General features: G+C 36.9%; 1 protein-coding gene across 4 annotated transcripts in view; it reads left to right on the forward strand.

Annotated features, from left to right (window-relative positions):
- Nucleotides 1-18209, forward strand: part of Xpd (general transcription and DNA repair factor IIH helicase subunit Xpd) — a 94049-nt gene that overhangs the window by 43340 nt on the left and 32500 nt on the right. For 2 of the 4 annotated variants that reach the window (XM_066733667.1, XM_066733668.1), the window contains exon 13: nucleotides 7962-8452. The exons of the other annotated variants lie outside the window; for them this stretch is intronic. In XM_066733667.1, the coding sequence (XP_066589764.1) occupies nucleotides 7962-8096 (135 nt within the window). In that variant the 3' untranslated portion in view covers nucleotides 8097-8452. Of the gene's footprint in view, nucleotides 1-7961; nucleotides 8453-18209 lie in introns of those variants that run through there. 4 annotated transcript variants of the gene reach the window in all.

Below are 18209 nucleotides of genomic sequence, written 5' to 3' on the forward strand. Positions count from 1 at the left end.
GGAAACGCATGAGGGCATTCTTTTTCTACTAACAAAGCTAAAGAGAATGATTCAAAATCAATACATTGATGATAGAGAAAACTAAACTTACCCATTTAATGTTCTCCAAGTTCTTTTACATCAAAGTTTTTAAGAAAGCTTTAAACTGGCTCCTCGATGATTTCCAGAAAGCACACTATCACTGATTTTGCATTTAAAAACTCGCGAATTTAAGCAATTTAGGTATTAACCTACGTTTCTTCAAAACACCGGTTAATTTGACACTTTTGAACTGTTTGAAGTATGCTGAAGAGAAAGAGAGAGAGAGAGACACAGAGAGGAGAAATAATAAGTAATTCGTTTCGACTACTCTTAATCAGCCTACTTCAAACAGTTCAAAAGTGTCAAATTAACCAGTGTTTTGAAGAAACGTAGGTTAATACCTAATTTGTTTAAATTCACGAATGCTTAAATGCAAAAACAGTGATAGTGTGCTTTCTGGAAATCATCGAAGAGCCAGTTTGAAGCTTTTTCGAAAACTTCGATGTAAAAGAACTTGGAGAACATTAAATGGGTAAGTTTAGTTTTCTCTATCATCAATGTATTGATTTTGAATCATTCTCTTTAGCTTGGTTAGTAGAAAGAGAATGCCCTCATGCGTTTCCTATTAAATTATCAGTGCGTTCGCGCGACATCTTAGTTTTTGATACTTTCCTTTTCATTGCGTCTTCTCGCTCTTTCCATAAATTCAGTCAATGATAATTGTACTGAATTGAATTGGAAATGTGAAAAAAAGGATTTTGCTATTTTTAAAATTAATCTGATACCCAGATTAATGGAATAAATAGCAAAAGTATTATCGCGTGCGATCGATAACTTTTACATTATAATTGGGGTGTTCATCAATTGTTTTTTCACTTTCCATTGTGCAATCAAAGTCGTTCGAAAAGGACCGAAAAAGGGTGATTTTTAAATGTAAATAACTTTTAAACCTCTTGAACGATTCGAACGAAATTTTACACGTGCACTCAGTTTGTCACCCCGAACCTCCAGTTACGAGAAAATGCGGTCGTTTCGTTACACCCGTATAATTATATCCGTAAAAACGTTATTGCTGAGATAAATCAATTTTAAACAGATAAATCAGGTCTTCGAATCATCGGGAAAATTACTTTACCTCTCCCTTTCATTGAAACTTCCCTTTCGATAAACAAAGAGAAACTCGTACTTCTTCACCTTTCCGTATTGCCACACGCACACGTGTGAAACTGTACTGTTATGTCGCGTTTCGCGTGGCCCAGTCACGAAAAGTGTTCTCACTAAGGTATTACCTAAATTTTTACTTTAAGATACCATTCGGCCTTGGTTTACCGGGGTAAAGCAGGGACTAGAAACGGACGACAAGATACGTGGAGCGTGATGTTGGCCTAATGACGATAAATGATAAATTATATACACCAGTGTGAATTTAAATTTGTTTAAATCCTTTTAACGAACCATACTATTTTACAAATTTAACAATTATTACAATTTTTGTTGGGCGCCAAGTTCGCTAATAGTTCTTTTTATCTCTCTGTGGTTGACCAGCTTGAGACTGTCTCTAGGCGTGTACCAAGATGCTTTAAAATATTCAACCGGAAATCAAAATAAAACCAGGAGGGGGGGGAGCTATCGCGCAATAGGCAAGAAAAGCCTTAAGGGGGTTGTCGCAATATATCGTTTTCTTAAGAATTCTTTGAAAAAATTAATATTGGTTTATTTCATTAATATCTACCCCATGTTAACATTTCAAGAAGGTAGGCTTCATAGTTTTTGAGAAAAAAATTCATAAAGTTACACGCTTACACATTGCATCTTATGGACAAACCGTTGTGAAAGTTAGAGTTTCATTAATAATAGCAAAAGTTTTCTTACCATTTGTTTCAAAAATCGACTTTATGTTGAGAAAGTTAAGTAGAATAACATGTTTCAAAATGGAAACATGTGCCTTCATAGTTTGCGAGATATGTCCTTCGAAAGAGTGCCCTTTCGTAAAATTATCATCGTGCGTAAGACATGGGTGGGAAGTCAGAACGGAGACTTGGCAACGCCGTACGTTCGAAATATCAGCGCGAAGATCATAAGTTTTGAATGTGCATTAAGAGTATAATACATAATAATTTAAGAAAAAGACTGAATAAAATCTTATAATTTTATAAAATTGAAAATGGATAAAGGATAACAATAAATTAATAATAATAAATGGTAAATTTGGATTGGATACTACTAAGTACTAACAGCCAGCTCGTAAGGCTAGGTAAAAATGCAACGCTGCCAAACCGCTGTACTCTCCTATATAAACTAGTGTACGTATGCACAGACAAGGCGCAGCTGTGTGTGCGTGTACAATCCCTACCAAAAATTTTGTTTCGAAGAAAGAAGTAGGAGCATAAGAATACGATTACCGTTGGCGGCATAATTTTTGATGCGGCAGTAACACGACAACCCCCTTAAAGGAAACATCCACGATACTCACCTCCGTCGAGGGGTTACACCCCGACCTATGATTATCTCTAGGATATAGAGTATTCCCTTAGCGATTCGCGTTATTAATCCCAAACTAGGTTTAGACAAGCACGCGAAAAAGTGATAATTAATTATAAAATACTCGTGATACAATTAACACAAATATATAGAAAATTCTACGAGTAATAATGCCGGACGAAGCTCAAAGAAAGAAGAATATAAGATAAGGAAGCTTGACTTAGCAAATGCGAAGTCAGAGTTTCCTAGAATCATCTATATAAATAGATAAAATGGGAATATCATGCAGGGGCCTAATTAAGAGGTTTACCACGTGTTAGACACTCCTTTCTAAGTTCTGCCTTCCTTCCATGCTTCCTGTATCGGCTCCATCCACCATAATACACTTTTCCCTTAACAACCAGGAAATTTCTTTAGTATAATCGCTATGGAGCACTACTACGGATAGACAGTGATGCCGATCTACGGACGGACGGACTCCCCACCATCCGTCCGCGGATTTACTAACACGTTTAGGGATGCTTGCATCCGTGAGTCGACCCCACTTCCCTAGTTACGCACACCATAGCAGGAAGGTATAAATGTCTCGGCTTGCATTGCTCAACTTCTGTGAGCGTCGGTGGTCTGAGGTGCAAAAGAGAGCGAAATCATTTTCTCGGATCTCTCTGTCTTGACCCCGAACTGATTCGAACTTAACTTCGTTCAGCCGGCAGATTCGCCTTTTCTTTTATAGAATCCAGTTCGATTACTCCGAAGAACTTTAAAATGATAATTCAGAAATGCTCAACATGCTTATTTGTTCTAGTACCATTAAATAATAAATAAAAATAGTATTCTAAAATAAAATAAATATAGAAATGTACGAATTTAATTCCTACATCCTATTTCACGCAATACAAATTTCATTTTCTATTCCATTAATAATAATAATTATATTATTAATTGCTATTCACAAGCACTCTTCTAGTATATAAATCTTATAAAATTAAAAAAAAAAAAAATTTGAAAAGGATTCGATCCCGCGACGATCAGCGTAGCGAGCAGATACTTAATCACCTGCGCTACATATGCTTTCAAGAGCTTGCGGATAAGTAGGAAATATAAATGAAGGCTCTCTGGAAATAATAATTATTTATATTCTTTTTTTTTCTTGAATATAGTTTAACCCTTTGTACCCCGTTATCCCCTTTAAAGAGACAATATTTTTTGTGTGATAACAGTGGAGTGCAAAGAGTTAGTAGCTGAAATTATTGAAACTGATTTTGGGATTCGATTAGTATTAATTGTTTGGCTTCCGTTCTACCTGATTTGTCGTTTCGATTTATAACTCTAGATATGATTTCATCTATTAAACTATAATCAATAAAAAAAAGAATATAAATAATTACCATTTCAAAAGAACCTTCATTCATATTGTCTACTTAACCGCAGGCTCTTGAAAGCATGTGTATCGTAGGTGATTAAGTATCTGCTCGCTACGCTGATTGTCGCGGATTCGAATTCTTTTCAAATTTTTTTTACTTTTTTAATTTTATAAGATTTATGTATTGGAAGAATGATCTTGAATAGCAATTAGTAATACATTCATTATTATTAATGGAATAGAAAAGCAAATTTGTATTGCGTGAAATAGGGTGTAGGAATTAAATTTGTACATTACTATACAGGGTGTTTTTCTAACGGCGGCATATTGGAGATTCGTGTTAGATGACTATAGCGCTTAGGATGATGGTATCTGAGAGCGCTGATTGGTCAATATCATGTAGTGCCAACATGAAATGGTCCGTTACCAATAGATGAATAAGAAAAATGAGACCTATCCGCCATTTTGGAGTGGAGAAGTGTTTACATGCTAGTTGTAGCAGAAAGAGGTGTGAAATGGAAAAATGTCAAATAGTGAGGTTACTAAAGTACAAATGGAAAATAATGAATGGAAAGTAAGAATATTCGAACTTTCCATTCATTATTTTCCATTTTTACTTTAGTAACCTCACTATTTGACATTTTTCCATTTCACACCTCTTTCTGCTACAACTAGCATGTAAACACTTCTCCACCCCAAAATGGCGGATAGGTCTCATTTTTCTTATTCATCTATTGGTAACGGACCATTTCATGTTGGCACTACATGATATTAACCAATCAGCGCTCTCAGATACCATCATCCTGAGCGTTATAGTCAACTAACACGAATCTCCTATAAGCCGCCGTTATAAAAACACCCTGTATATGGGGCATTCCATGTCAAATCACTGAGTCGCGGACCCGACCATTTTTTATTTTCTTGTAAATTTTTTGTTTTGAAGTAATCACAAAAAAAAGCTCTTATGCAAATTTTTAGAACTTTTCATTAAACTTTAAGAAAGTTACGAATTTTTGAAAATCTCAGAATCTTTAACGTTTCCGAGTGTTCAAATGCTTGTAACTTCTTGAAAAAAAAAGATATTTACATGATCGAAACGCCATTTTTCTCGTCTTGAATTGAAGTTTCTTCGAGAAAATTGAAGCAAATGTAACTTTTTTTTATCTATGATTTTTTCCAATCTAATCAAAGATTCATGTTTTCGACTACAAACGTCATTTTCAATATTTTTTAAATAATTATATAAAAATTCTATGGTTTAAAACCTAACTTTTAAGCCTATCGCTAGCATGGGACGATTTTTGCTTCTACTTTTTTTTACGATAAAAATTAGGAGCAAAAATCGTCCCTTGCTAGCGATAGACTTAAAAGTTAGGTTTTAAACCATAGAATTATTATATAATTTTTTAAAAAATATTCAAATGATGTTTGTCGCCGAAAACATGAATCTTTGATTAGATTGGAAAAAATCATAGATAAAAAAAAGTTACATTTGCTTCAATTTTCTCGAAGAAACTTCAATTCAAGACGAGAAAAATGGCGTTTCGATCATGTAAATATCTTTTTTTTTTTTCGAAAAGTTACAAGCATTTGAACACTCGGAAACGTTAAAGATTCTGAGATTTTCAAAAAAACGTAACTTTCTTAAAGTTTAATGAAAAGTTCTAAAAATTTGCATAAGAGCTTTTTTTGTGATTGCTTCAAAACAAAAAATTTACAAGAAAATAAAAAGTGGTCGGGTCCGCGACTCAGTGATTTGACATGGATTGCTCCATATATATGAAAAAAAAGGTAGAAGCAAAAATCGTTCCATGCTAGCGATAGGCTTAAAAGTTAGGTTTTAAATCAGAATTTTTATATAATTTTTTCAAACATATTGAAAATGATGTTTGTAGTCAAAAACATGAATCTTTGATTAGATTGGGAAAAAATCATAGATAAAAAAAAATTACATTTGCTTCAATTTTCTCGAAGAAACTTCAATTCAAGACGAGAAAAATGGCGTTTCGATCATGTAAATATCTTTTTTTTTTCGAAAAGTTACAAGCATTTGAACACTCGGAAACGTTAAAGATTCTGAGATTTTCAAAAATTCGTAACTTTCTTAAAGTTTAATGAAAAGTTCTAAAAATTTGCATAAGAGCTTTTTTTGTGATTACTTCAAAACAAAAAATTTACAAGAAAATAAAAAATGGTCGGGTCCGCGACTCAGTGATTTGACATGGAATGTCCCATATATTCTATGTTAAAATATTATTTTTATTTATTATTTAATGGTACTAGAACAAATAAGCATGTTGAGCATTTCTGAATTATCATTTAACGGGATCCCTCACGCGTGCTTTACCGACAGTACAAGTTAATAAACAATTCGTTTAATAAAAGTAAAATGCGAAGCAAATTGCAAAAACGGGCTTCTTTATGACAAGGTGCCAATTCTAACGGGTCAATCGAGCTTAAAAAAACTCAAATCGGATGAAGAATAACGCTGTACCACTGTCCTGCGTTCTTGAAGTGGAAATAACCAAAAGTTACCTCTCTTCAAGAACGCGGCACAATGGTACAGCGTTATTTTTCAACTAATTTGAGTGTTTTTAAGTTCGTTTGACTCGTTAGGACTGGCACATTGTCCAACAAACGCCCGATTGTTCAATTTGCTTCGCATTTGACTTTTATTAAACGAATTGTTTATTGACTTGAACTGTCGATAAAGTAGGCGTGAGGGATCCCGTTAAAAGTTCTTCGGAGTAATCGAACTGGATTCTATGAAAGAAAAGGCGAAACTGCCGGCTGAACGAAGTTAAGTTCGAATCAGTTCGGGGTCGAAACAGAGAGATCCGAGAAAATTATTTCGCTCTCTTTTGCACCTCAGACCACCGACGCTCACAGAAGTTGAGCAATGCAAGCTGATACATTTATACCTTCCTGCTATGGTGTGCGTAACTAGGGAAGTGGGGTCGACTCACGAATGCAAGCATCCCTGAACGTGTTGGTGAGTCCGTGGACGGATAGTGGGGAGTCCGTCCGTCCGCAGATTGGCATTACTGCATAAAAGTAACCTTGTGTTTTATAAATAGGACCGCCTAGTTTTTATTACATATTTTTATGTAGCTTGTCTCAAGATCTTTTTAAATATCAATACTAGTTTTCAATATCACTCATGCGTTTAGGAATTATTTCGATTTTAAAATAGAGATAACTTAATTAGTAGGTATATGTTCGCAGAGCGGTTACGCATACTACTTCAGGAGAACCCACAGCTCAGTCCAATTTCACATCACAATGTATCTCGTAAATACTTGGATGAAATCGAAAACCATTACAGGGTTTTGGAAAGTCCTTGATATAAGCTACAGTACAAGAGTTGGCAATAAAAAATAGGGGGTTCTATTAAATAATCTCCAGATGACTTTCATATGATTTTCAGTAAGAATACCAAAGTGAAACCAATACAGCAATTTAATAAAAATTTTTAGGCATTATACTTTTTATTTGAAAATTTGTTGGAAAAGATTTACCTTCTCTAACAGTTCTAATCGTTCCGGAACTTTGAGTGTACACAGTATATTTTAGATCGTATTAAAATTGGAACAAAATCAAAGCAACAAAATATGAATTGTGTGTTTAACTTTTAAAGGGATTCCTCACGCCTGCTTAATTGACAGTACAGGTCAATAAACAATTAGTTTAATAAAATTTAAATGTGAAACCAATTGAACAATCGGGCATCTTTAGGACAAGGTGCCATTTCCACCGAGTCAAACGAGCTTAAAATCGCTCAAATCAGATAAAAAATAACGCTGTACTACTGTTCCGCGTTTTTGAAGTGGAAATAACCAGAAGTGTAATCTCTCTTCAAGAGCATGGGACAATGGTACAGAGTTATTTTTCAACTGATTTGAGTGATTTTAAGCCCGTTTGGCTCATTGGGACTGACAGCTTGTCCTAAACACTCCCGTTTGTTCAATTTGCTTCGCATTTTAATTGTATTAAACTAATTGTTTTTTGACTTGTACTGTCGATAAAGCACGTTGAGGGGTCCCGTTGAAACATCCTACATAGTAGTATCTCAAACGTATTGTAATTATATTTTAAGATAAGTAAGGGATGGCTGCGACAAATGGCACAACCGTTCTCACGCGAAGATCAACTAGGCCTCTCATTATTAACACGAGAACAGCTTGAAAAAGAAGAAACTAGTAAAATAGAAAAGAAGGCACAGCAAATTTAAGAGAAAATGAAGAAATTGATTGTACGATAAGACATAGTTTAGGATTTTACTATTAAGATTTAATATTCTTAAGAATATTTCATGTACTCTCATAAAAATAATTATTGTTATTTTTTTGATGTTATAATGATTTTTTCTTATTTCTCGTTTTTCATTATATTTTTGATATTTTATTATGCTCCAACTATAAAGTTGATAACAGTTCGACTTTTCCGATTTGTTTCGACAATAATCTATTATTTTAGTCCGATTATTTTTTACTTAGTGTACTGTTGTTTAACTGAATAAGAATGTATGTTACTGAAATGACGATGTTACAGTCAAAAGAATTACACAAAGAAGACATCCCTAACAACAAAAAGTCTACTATAAGCCTCCTTTTAGTAAGCAAATCTTCCGAATGTATTGCCAGCATAATGTCGACTTTTTAGAGTTAAGTGAAAGCCGAAGTGAAGAATTCAAAATAGTAGAAGTTACGCAATTTCCAATTAGAGCTACTATGAATTGTAGTAGTAAAAGATAATACATAGTACATGATGTTACATACTAATTATATATTGCGACACTACAAAAATTTTGGCTATCCTACTAAATGCGTAAAACTGCAACTAATTGATGATATACAGCAAACTATAGTATTATATGTATGTTGGGCACCAAGTTCTCTAGAGAACCATCTGTACTGTAATAGTTGCTAAATACTGAAATCCTCAAAACTATAATGCCAACTAGCTCAGTTAATGTCAGTTTAGAATCGCGGAAGCGGAGAGTGGGTTAGTTCCTGAAAACATAATAGAAAGGAGACTGGCAATTCGGGTCAATGGACTAAACATTGTAACTTCATTTTAAATCAAAGTTTCTGTATATTTCCTATTAGACATTGATAAGGTTAGTCCAATTTGATAGCGCAAGATCGTTATTACTATAATGAATGAACTATAATTCGGAATGGTTAGTCGGAGTGCTCGGGAATTGATCCAGCGAATTTTTTAACTAGCATTAACTCAATAATCAAAAGGTCTTCTCAAGGCAGGTGTCTCTCCTGCGGCCTTAACTGTAAATGAAACTATAATTCCGCGAAGAATACCGAACGGAGTAGCTCCTTTCGGGGAGAATACAAACTTGGGATCCACAACTGGCCGAACATAACAAACTATATTGAACGCAAGCAAAATCCGAATTTGAACGATCACCTCTGTCACTCTTTATAATCAATTCCGAACCTTTTAGCTGTACTGTATGCGCATAACTCTATTGTCAGAAATAACGAAAGACTTTATTTCGAGAATATATATACGGTAATCGATAAAGACTTAATATAAGTCAACTATAAATCTTTATATACAACATATTCGAAAATCCGTACTTGACCTTCATATCTTGATCATCGAATTGAGTGTAAATTTCATACTTTTACTGAAGTGAGTCTACAGCCAAATATACCATTCTGAGATTCTAAATCCCAATTCACGCACTTCGGAATGTATTTCTCTCATAATTTCTGGTCTATCGACCTTCTGAACGCGAATCACGCTATTGCCGAATGTACTCGTATTATAAGCAATTTTGGAAGCTGAGTCTCCCGCTAACCTTTGTGACATGATTTTTGGCTAATACGGGGAAGGCACATTTTAACCGAAATCAGCACAAAGGCACACAGACTTTACTTATAAAGAGCGCCAGGCTCATGAACCTTGTACATGAGCCAGTCTGAGGCTTGCCGGCTTGATACTTTTCAAGGAAGTGGCATGCTGTGAAATTAAAGTGATTTCTCAAGGAAAATTATTATTACTCATTAATAAAAATTAAAATAGGAACTATATTTTATAACTGCTCTGTCTATCAATTTACAAGTATCAACTTTAGATAATTACATAAAGTTACATAGGATTTTTCCCCAAATCTACTGTTATCTCATAAAGACAAGAGCCACGAAGTTATAATTATTCACAAAATAGTAATTATATATAAATAAGAAAAAAGAATATTAAATAATTATGTGGATGTACGGTAATTGGATGACCTTCAGTCCATATATGAGTAAGTCTGATTGGACAGAAGAATCCTTCTCAATTTATCCAACGCTAGCCCTTCAAGAACCTAATTACTTGCTGTACTATTCCTGTAGGAAATGTAAAAGGCACAAGCAAAAAGGTAACACCAGGTCAAGCAAGGCATAGCCAGGTCTATCAATATCTAAATCATTATCAAGAAAGTTAAGTTACTAGGGTTATATAATGGAGTCTCTTACACTCCCTTCTCAGTGTGCTTATGCACCAAGTCATTAACAATATTTTATTCAGGATACAATATTAACCCTTAGTCTGAAAGTACTTTATGATACAAACTATGTACAAGTATATGAGTAAAGAAAAGAACAAAATATATATATGTGGCATAAAGCCTAAACCTTGTTACCGGACAGGCCAAAACGTCTCAAACTTAATTATGTACAACCAGAGAGATATTTCCGTTATATATAAAAATATTGGAATTAACTAAGGCAAGAGAATTGACTTTAATCTGACTCTTATAACTAGAATCGGAGTGACACTACTATCTATTAGACCTACTATGCCCTGCTCACACTGGAGCCACTATTTAATTTACAAAGAAATAATAATAATGAGACGTTGGATCCTTTCTGGGACCATAACGCTTACCTCCATGCAACGAGAACAGTTAAGCAATCAAGAGACAAGGTAGGGTCTCGACGGCAAGTACATATAAAAGTAGATAATGAGATGTCTATACCGCCGAGCACTACCATGTAACTTATACAGCAAGTTTAGCCGTCCCAATTTTCAAACCGATTTATATCTATGAATGATCAATTGTCATGATTTAAGTAAAGCTTTATACTTATATACAGCATGCACAGCATTATTAAATTTTGCAGGTTATGATGGACAGTAGCGGGGATGCAGCCAGGGTAATTAAATCCTCTCCCACGATCCGTCCTTCCTTCCAATAGTGTCAACTTCAGTAGTCCTTCCACTTACATGGAAAATTTCCTCTTAAGCCGAAGTTTCTTATTTCTCCAGTCTATGTCTGGTTCTTTTGATAGGTGAATATGGTGTGCGCGCCTAAACCTTTACGCTAGTCCAGGCGAGCGGGGAAGCTGTACACGCGTGCACAGCGCCGCCACCCGGGATCGAGAGCAATTTCATTTAAGCGCGGCGTTTTAAAAATCAGAAATAACTTATGTATGAAGGCAAGAGAATTTACCTTGTTATACCTTTTTAGCCGAAGTTGAAGGTGGAGGACAATCTCACGGCGGTAGCGTAGAGTGGAGCCGAGCAGAGTTTAGCCGCGTTGAGCAGAGCAGAATTGGGCAGAGTCGAGCTGAGCAGGGCAGAGCTGAGCAGAACAGGACAGCGTAGAGCAAAGTTGAGCCGAGCAGAGCAGGACAGCGTAGAGCAGAGTTAAGCAGAGCAGAGTCGAGCCGAATTGGTATATCCGAACTTTACTTGGTCCCAGATACGAGTTTAGGACGACCATCATACTCTTCTAGATCCGTAATATGAGTAACATAAAGTTCGGAAAGCGCGATCTGCGAGCAATCGGTTGGTTACCCCCAGCTTATCAGATCAATCAATCTGGATTGGCGGAGCTGGCTCATCTGCTACTACCGCCAATTAGACTCAAGGTCATACTTTTTTTGAGAATTCAACTTGAATTTTCGAGAGTTGCGGAAAGCCAAAGTTCGTTGGTTACATTTAACACAGAACTTATAGGCCAGTGCCGTTACTATACCTTTATAACCCGTCAATCACCGAGCCTTCTACTGTATGTCGTATGATTGTTAGGCCGAGTATATGGGATTCAATATTAGGGTCTTGATAATATGACCATAATATACTCTAATATTTAGTAACGGAATGCTACATGAATTTTTGGTGAACATGTACTATCCTAAAATAGTACAGGGTCACAATACATAGGCCGGGATTCATAAACAGAACTTGAGTTCAAGCTCACCTTGAAACCTATAAGATGTGTTACGTAGACTATAGATTTTACCCGTCTTAAGCTTGAACTTGATCTTAAGTTTTGTTTATGAATCCCGGGGATAGTATTTCTTAATATCTATTACAATATTAAGAAATTGAGGGTCCGCAAATCATAACGCGACACGCACTCGAGGTAGCCTGCTTTAGTACGCAAGGGAGGGGATAACATCTACTCTCCGCAACGAACGTAATATTTCGAGGAAATTTAAAAAATTTTCAAATCGCGATTTCTCAGTTAACCCTTTCCTGTGCCATTTACCTCAATGATAACTAAATTGTTATGTAATAGCAATTATAAAAATTCTGACTAACTTTAATGGGGTAGTTACAGTATTAACTTTGCATTATGAAATTAAGTAAAAAATGTGGTCACAAGCATACTTCATGGATGAAACCTTATTTTTTATACACTATAGCTCAATAATCTTGCGTCAGGCGAGGAGAAGTAAGAATCAGAAGGGCGAGGGAATACCTAGGGAGTTTGTCCGTAGCTGTCAAATAGCGCGGTTAACCCTCATTTTTGTATCGTTAACAAAAATAATATTTTGGAAAACGATTACGGAAAAGAAAAAAAGATTTTAATAAATAATAGAAAAGAATAAATATATCAGATGTGTATTAATTAGTAACAAAACATGAAAATTAATGTAAATTTGTAAGCAAATATACTGTGACGCTACTGTCTATCTCCGGGGATAGAATAGAAGGGGAGCGAGGAGTGATCCCTCACCGATCGCATTCACGTCCCAATAGGCGACTTCCTACAAGACCCGGGCGCCTTCGATGTACAATGACCGGCAGAAATGGCGTCCCTTGATGCGTTTAGGAACCGCGTTTTAGAATCCTTCACTATATATTCTATTCTGCTAGGCGGAGATAGGGGAATGGAACGCAATAACTATAGTAGTTCGTGTATCTCGCTCTAAATGCGTGAGTGCTGGAGAGAGAGAGCTTTATACGGCATAGCAGGGCAAGCCAGGCGTCCCAAGGTTTATTTCTATCTGTGCCATTGCCTATGGCTATCTCTCTCGCTCGGTAAGAATCATTCGTCCACCCTTGTTTAGGTCAGTTCTACGCCAATGGATACTCTCTAAAGAAGATTTTCTAAGGCGACACCATTGAAGACTGCGATTACAGCGGGGATTTTAAAATAATGTGCACCTTTCACTGTCAAACGTCAATATGAAAAATTATTGTCACTTACAGCCTTTGGTGCAATTAACATCATAAGTCTATATTATTATATGATATTCTGTAATTCACATATATATTTATATATATATATATATATATGTTAATTTACTTTTAATTTTTTAAACCAATAAGTTACTGTCATTATAGAAGAACCTCATTTAAATATAAGAATTGTAATGTTATTCCCGTCAGTGCGAGGGGCCACTCACACTACGGGTTTTCCCATTACCTTCGCCCGTCCTTTTCTATCGGTATCAGGGCGCCAGTTGGTCAGTTGGGTGGCCAACAACCCTACGTTATCAATTGGGTCCTTCGACCCCATTCTCTATGCATCTTATACGGCCCTGCGGCCATGCATATGGACGGTAGCGGTAGCCAGGGTCGCTCAGTATGCTAGGTCGTGGAGAGAGGGGAGGGTTCCTTACGGAAGTCCGAGCCTCGCAGACCTGCCTGCTGAGGGGCATACATTTCTCCCTCACCACCCACACACACAGGTGGTGGTGAGGAGTGCGGGAACATGCGGTATCAATTGCCAGAGCATAGCGTTTTGCCAGGAGCGGACCACCACGGAGGCAATGTTCACGGCCCGTCCAGCCATAGCGCAAGCCTATGGGATTACGGAGGGCACCGGGACACATTCCAACGGGCTAACTACGCCCCTGCACAACCCACTATGCATTGGCCGGTATCCAGTCGTGACGTACGTGCAGGCTGGCCTATAGCACACGCCTCACGTACGCGAACCGACCCATGGATGTCTCTGAGTGCCGCGTCACGCGCTCACCAGCACGCACGGACACATCAGCACAGTCCCATGGTCGCGTTCCGACTGCCTGCTATGGCAGTCTGCGCACGACATTCGCGCAGCCTGCTTGACGCGCGTAACCAGCGTTCAAGCCAGACTCGATGTTCTATTTCCCCTCCTCGTGGGGACTTATAGACACTGTCATTGTTTTAGGACTCCCCGAGGCCGCTTCTCCTTATCTCAGGTTGCCTGGGTTGTTTGGCCTGGCCCTGCCTTACTTCTCAGGACAACCTGGACATCGTTTACTGGAGCGCCGGTCTTTTCATCCGGGCCTCTGCCTGTCAACGGGGTCTATCCTTGACGTTAGCTATAATCCACTCGTGAGCCTATCTCACGAGTCGGTAACGTAGGGATTAATAATATCCACTGTTCGGTAGCTTTTATGTTCTTTATTCGGTATCTCGTATACGTAACGGGGAACTTCGTTACAGAATATACTGGTTTCCATTTATGTAACTTTTCTTGTAAATATAACATAATTTTTATTAATAAAATTCGCTCATTTATTAATCAGACTAAGAAGAGTTATTTCTTTCAAATTTTGACATATATAAAATAATATCCGAAACTCACACAACTAATTATTATTAAGGAAATATTTTTATAATCGTTACACATTGATAATAATATATCTGAATATCCTTCAATTTAAAATAACATTTACACTGAAGAAATCTTGATCAATGGTCATGAAGAGTTCGTGGCTCAGTGGCTAGGTCGCTTGCCTCGAAGATTAGTTCAAGCCCTTTATTGTCAGTGGTTCAAATCCCGCGGGAGATAATTTTTTTTTTCGTTTCACAAGCATTACTATTTCTTTTTGTACTTTTTTAGAAACATTGCTACTGCTTCCAAATAATCCAAAGAATTACAAAAAAAAGATAGTAATGCTTGTAAAACGAAAAAAAATGATCTCCCGCGGGATTTGAACCACCGACAAAAGGACTTGAACTAATCTTCGAGGCAAGCGACTTAGCCACTGAGCCACGAACTCTTCATGACCATTGATCAAGATTTCTTCAATGTAAATGTTATTTTAAATTGAAGAATATTCAGATATATTATTATCAATGTGTAACGATTATAAAAATATTTCCTTAATAATAATTAGTTGTGTGAGTTTCGGATATTATTTTATATATGTCAAAATTTGAAAGAAATAACTCTTCTTAGTCTGATTAATAAATGAGTGAATTTTATTAATAAAAATTATGTTATATTTACAAGAAAAGTTACATAAATGGAAACCAGTATATTCTTATATTTAAATGAGGTTCTTCTATAATGAAAATAACTTATTGGTTTAAAAAATTAAAAGTAAATTAACATATATATTGCTACACTACAAAAATTTAGGCTGACCCTTCAGTATTCGTAAACGATAACTCGACCAAAATCTAAAACATAAGTTGGGCGCCAGGTTCCCTAAAGAACCACTGTACTGTAGTGATCGCGAAATACGGTAATCGTCAAAATGTTATACCAACTAGCTCAGTGTATATAGGGTTAGGATTGCGTAAGCGGAGAGTGGGTGAGTCCCTGAAACGTAAAATACGGAAAGATTTGGCAGTTCTGGTCAAATCACTACATACTATATTCGATAATAAATTCTCTATATTTCCTTAAAGACATCGTTATATATGTCAGATATCATAGCGCATATATCGTAATTCATATACTATAAAACTATAACTATGAATGTGACATTGAAGACGGTTTTTCGGAGCGCTCGGGATTAATCAAACGAATTTCTCTACTAAAACGATTAACTAATACACTAAAGGCCTTCTCAAGGCAAATGTTTCTCCTGCGACCCTTCACCAAAACGAATGATACTCTCTCGAAGAGAACCGAACGGAGTAGCTCCTTTCGGGGAGAATTCACCTCCGGGGTTCCTTCCGACGAGAAAACTGTTCTCCCACGAGGTGATCGAACGAGGTAGCTCCTTTCGGGGAGAATTCAACCTCGGGATGCACCACTGGTTAAACGCGACGAATTATACTAAACCTAACTGAAATCCGAACATGAACGAATATCCCGAACACTCTTTATAACTGAATTCAAGCTATCAACTATACTAGAAGCGCATACTCAAAATTCGGAAATGACAATGAATCTAATACTGTATTAAATACACGGTAATCGATAAAAGAACTTAACGTAAGTTACATATAAAACTATATACATTCCATATCCGAAAATCCACCAGTGACTTGGTCGTCGAATTAATTGCGAATCTCAGAATTTTCTCGACGATAGACTATTATTCTACTATCATTTTATGATTCTAACTCCCAATTCGCGCACTTTGGGAATATGTTTAACCCGTAATTCGTGCTTTTCGACACTCTCGAGGCGATCAAGCGCGTTTTCCGAATTTTACTCGTATTATAAAGAATTACTTGGAGCTGGGACTCCCGCTAACCTTTTTCGCTGAAGTTGGAGGAGGAGGCCGAATCCCTCGACGGAAGCAAAGTAGAGCAGAGCAGAGCAGAGTTGAGCCGAGCAGAGCAGGGCCGAGCAGAGCAGGGCCGAGCAGAGTAGAGCAGAGCAGAGCAGAGTTGAGCAGAGCAGAGCAGTCCAGAGCCGAGTAGAGCAGAGTTAAGCAGAGCCGAGTTGAATCGACCAGAATCGGAGATGCTTCCACACTTTTATATATGAGCCTCAAGTTCACGTCTGAACTCTTTCAGGACTAAATTACGAGTCTCAAGTTCGCGTCTGAACTCTTTCAGGACTAAAGTACGAGTCTCAAGTTCGCGTCTGAACTCTTTCAGGACTAAAGTACGAGTCTCAAGTTCGCGTCTGAACTCTTTCAGGATTAAAGTACGAGTGTCGCAAAATTCGGAAGGCGCAAGCAACGAGCCGTTGGTCCTTTACCCCCAATTTATCATAATTATCGATCTAATTGGTAGAGCCTGTTAGGTTATTGGTACCACCAATCAGACTTACGATCCGACTTCGTCCGAAAATTCAACTTGAATGTTCGGGAGTCGCGGAAAGCTGAAGTCCGTTAGGCCTATTTAGCACGCGACTTATGGGCCAGGATCGTTACTCTACTTTTATGACCCATCAATCACCAAGCTTAATACAGTATTTCGGATGATAGGTAGGACAATCGTATATGGCGCGATATTATGGCCTTGATAATATGACCATAATATGTATCCTCGTTCTATAGAAAAACATATAACTTTTTAGTGAACATGTACTATCTTAAAATAGTACAGGGTCACAATATATACAGGGTCTTTTCCTAACAGCGGAGCATAGGAGATTCGTGTTAGTTGACTATAGCACTCGGAATGATCGAATCTGAGAGTGCTGATTGGTCAATATTGCGTAATACCAACATATAATAGGCCGTTACCAATAGTTGGATATAAAAAATGAGATTCATCCGCCATATTGGTGTGGAGAATGTTTACATGCTAATCCTAGCAGAAATAGGTGTAAAATGGAGAAATGTCAAATGGTAATGTTACTAAAGTAACAATTGAAAATAATGAATGGAAAGTACGAATATCCTTTATTTTCATTCAAAGTATTTAATTTTTACTTTAGTAATGACAACATTTGACATTTTTCCATTTTACACCTCTTTCTGCTACGATCAGCATGTAAACATTTCTCCACACCAAAATGGCGGATGAATCTCATTTTTCGTATCAAACTATTGGTAACGGCCTATTATATGTTAGTACTACGCAATATTGACCAATCAGCGCTCTCAGATTCCATCATTCCGAGTGCTATAGTCAACTAACACGAATCTCCTATGCTCCACTGTTAGGAAAAGACCCTGTATATATTGTAACGTGGTGGAAACACGTTACCGAAATGTACATATTTTTTTAGTTCTCCTCTCTCCCCCTTAGTGCCTCCGGCGCCCCCCCCCCCCCCCCCCAGTATGCCTGCTGATGTGTGAGTGTAGTATGATGAACCTTCCGTGGAGCTACCATGTAGTTTTCCGCAGAAGGAATATTGTAAGTGTCGCCCACGGAAGGAGAGTGTATGTTTTTAGGAAATGGTATGATTGGGAATTGGGCGAATGTTTGTAGGATTAGTTGTAAATAAGCTTATTCGATTTAAGAATATTTTATTTTA

This window comes from Prorops nasuta, unplaced genomic scaffold, assembly GCF_024137725.1.
Source record: "Prorops nasuta isolate Cenicafe-Biocafe unplaced genomic scaffold, Cenicafe_Pnas_1.2 PNAS00011, whole genome shotgun sequence".
NCBI classification, from domain to species: domain Eukaryota; kingdom Metazoa; phylum Arthropoda; class Insecta; order Hymenoptera; family Bethylidae; genus Prorops; species Prorops nasuta.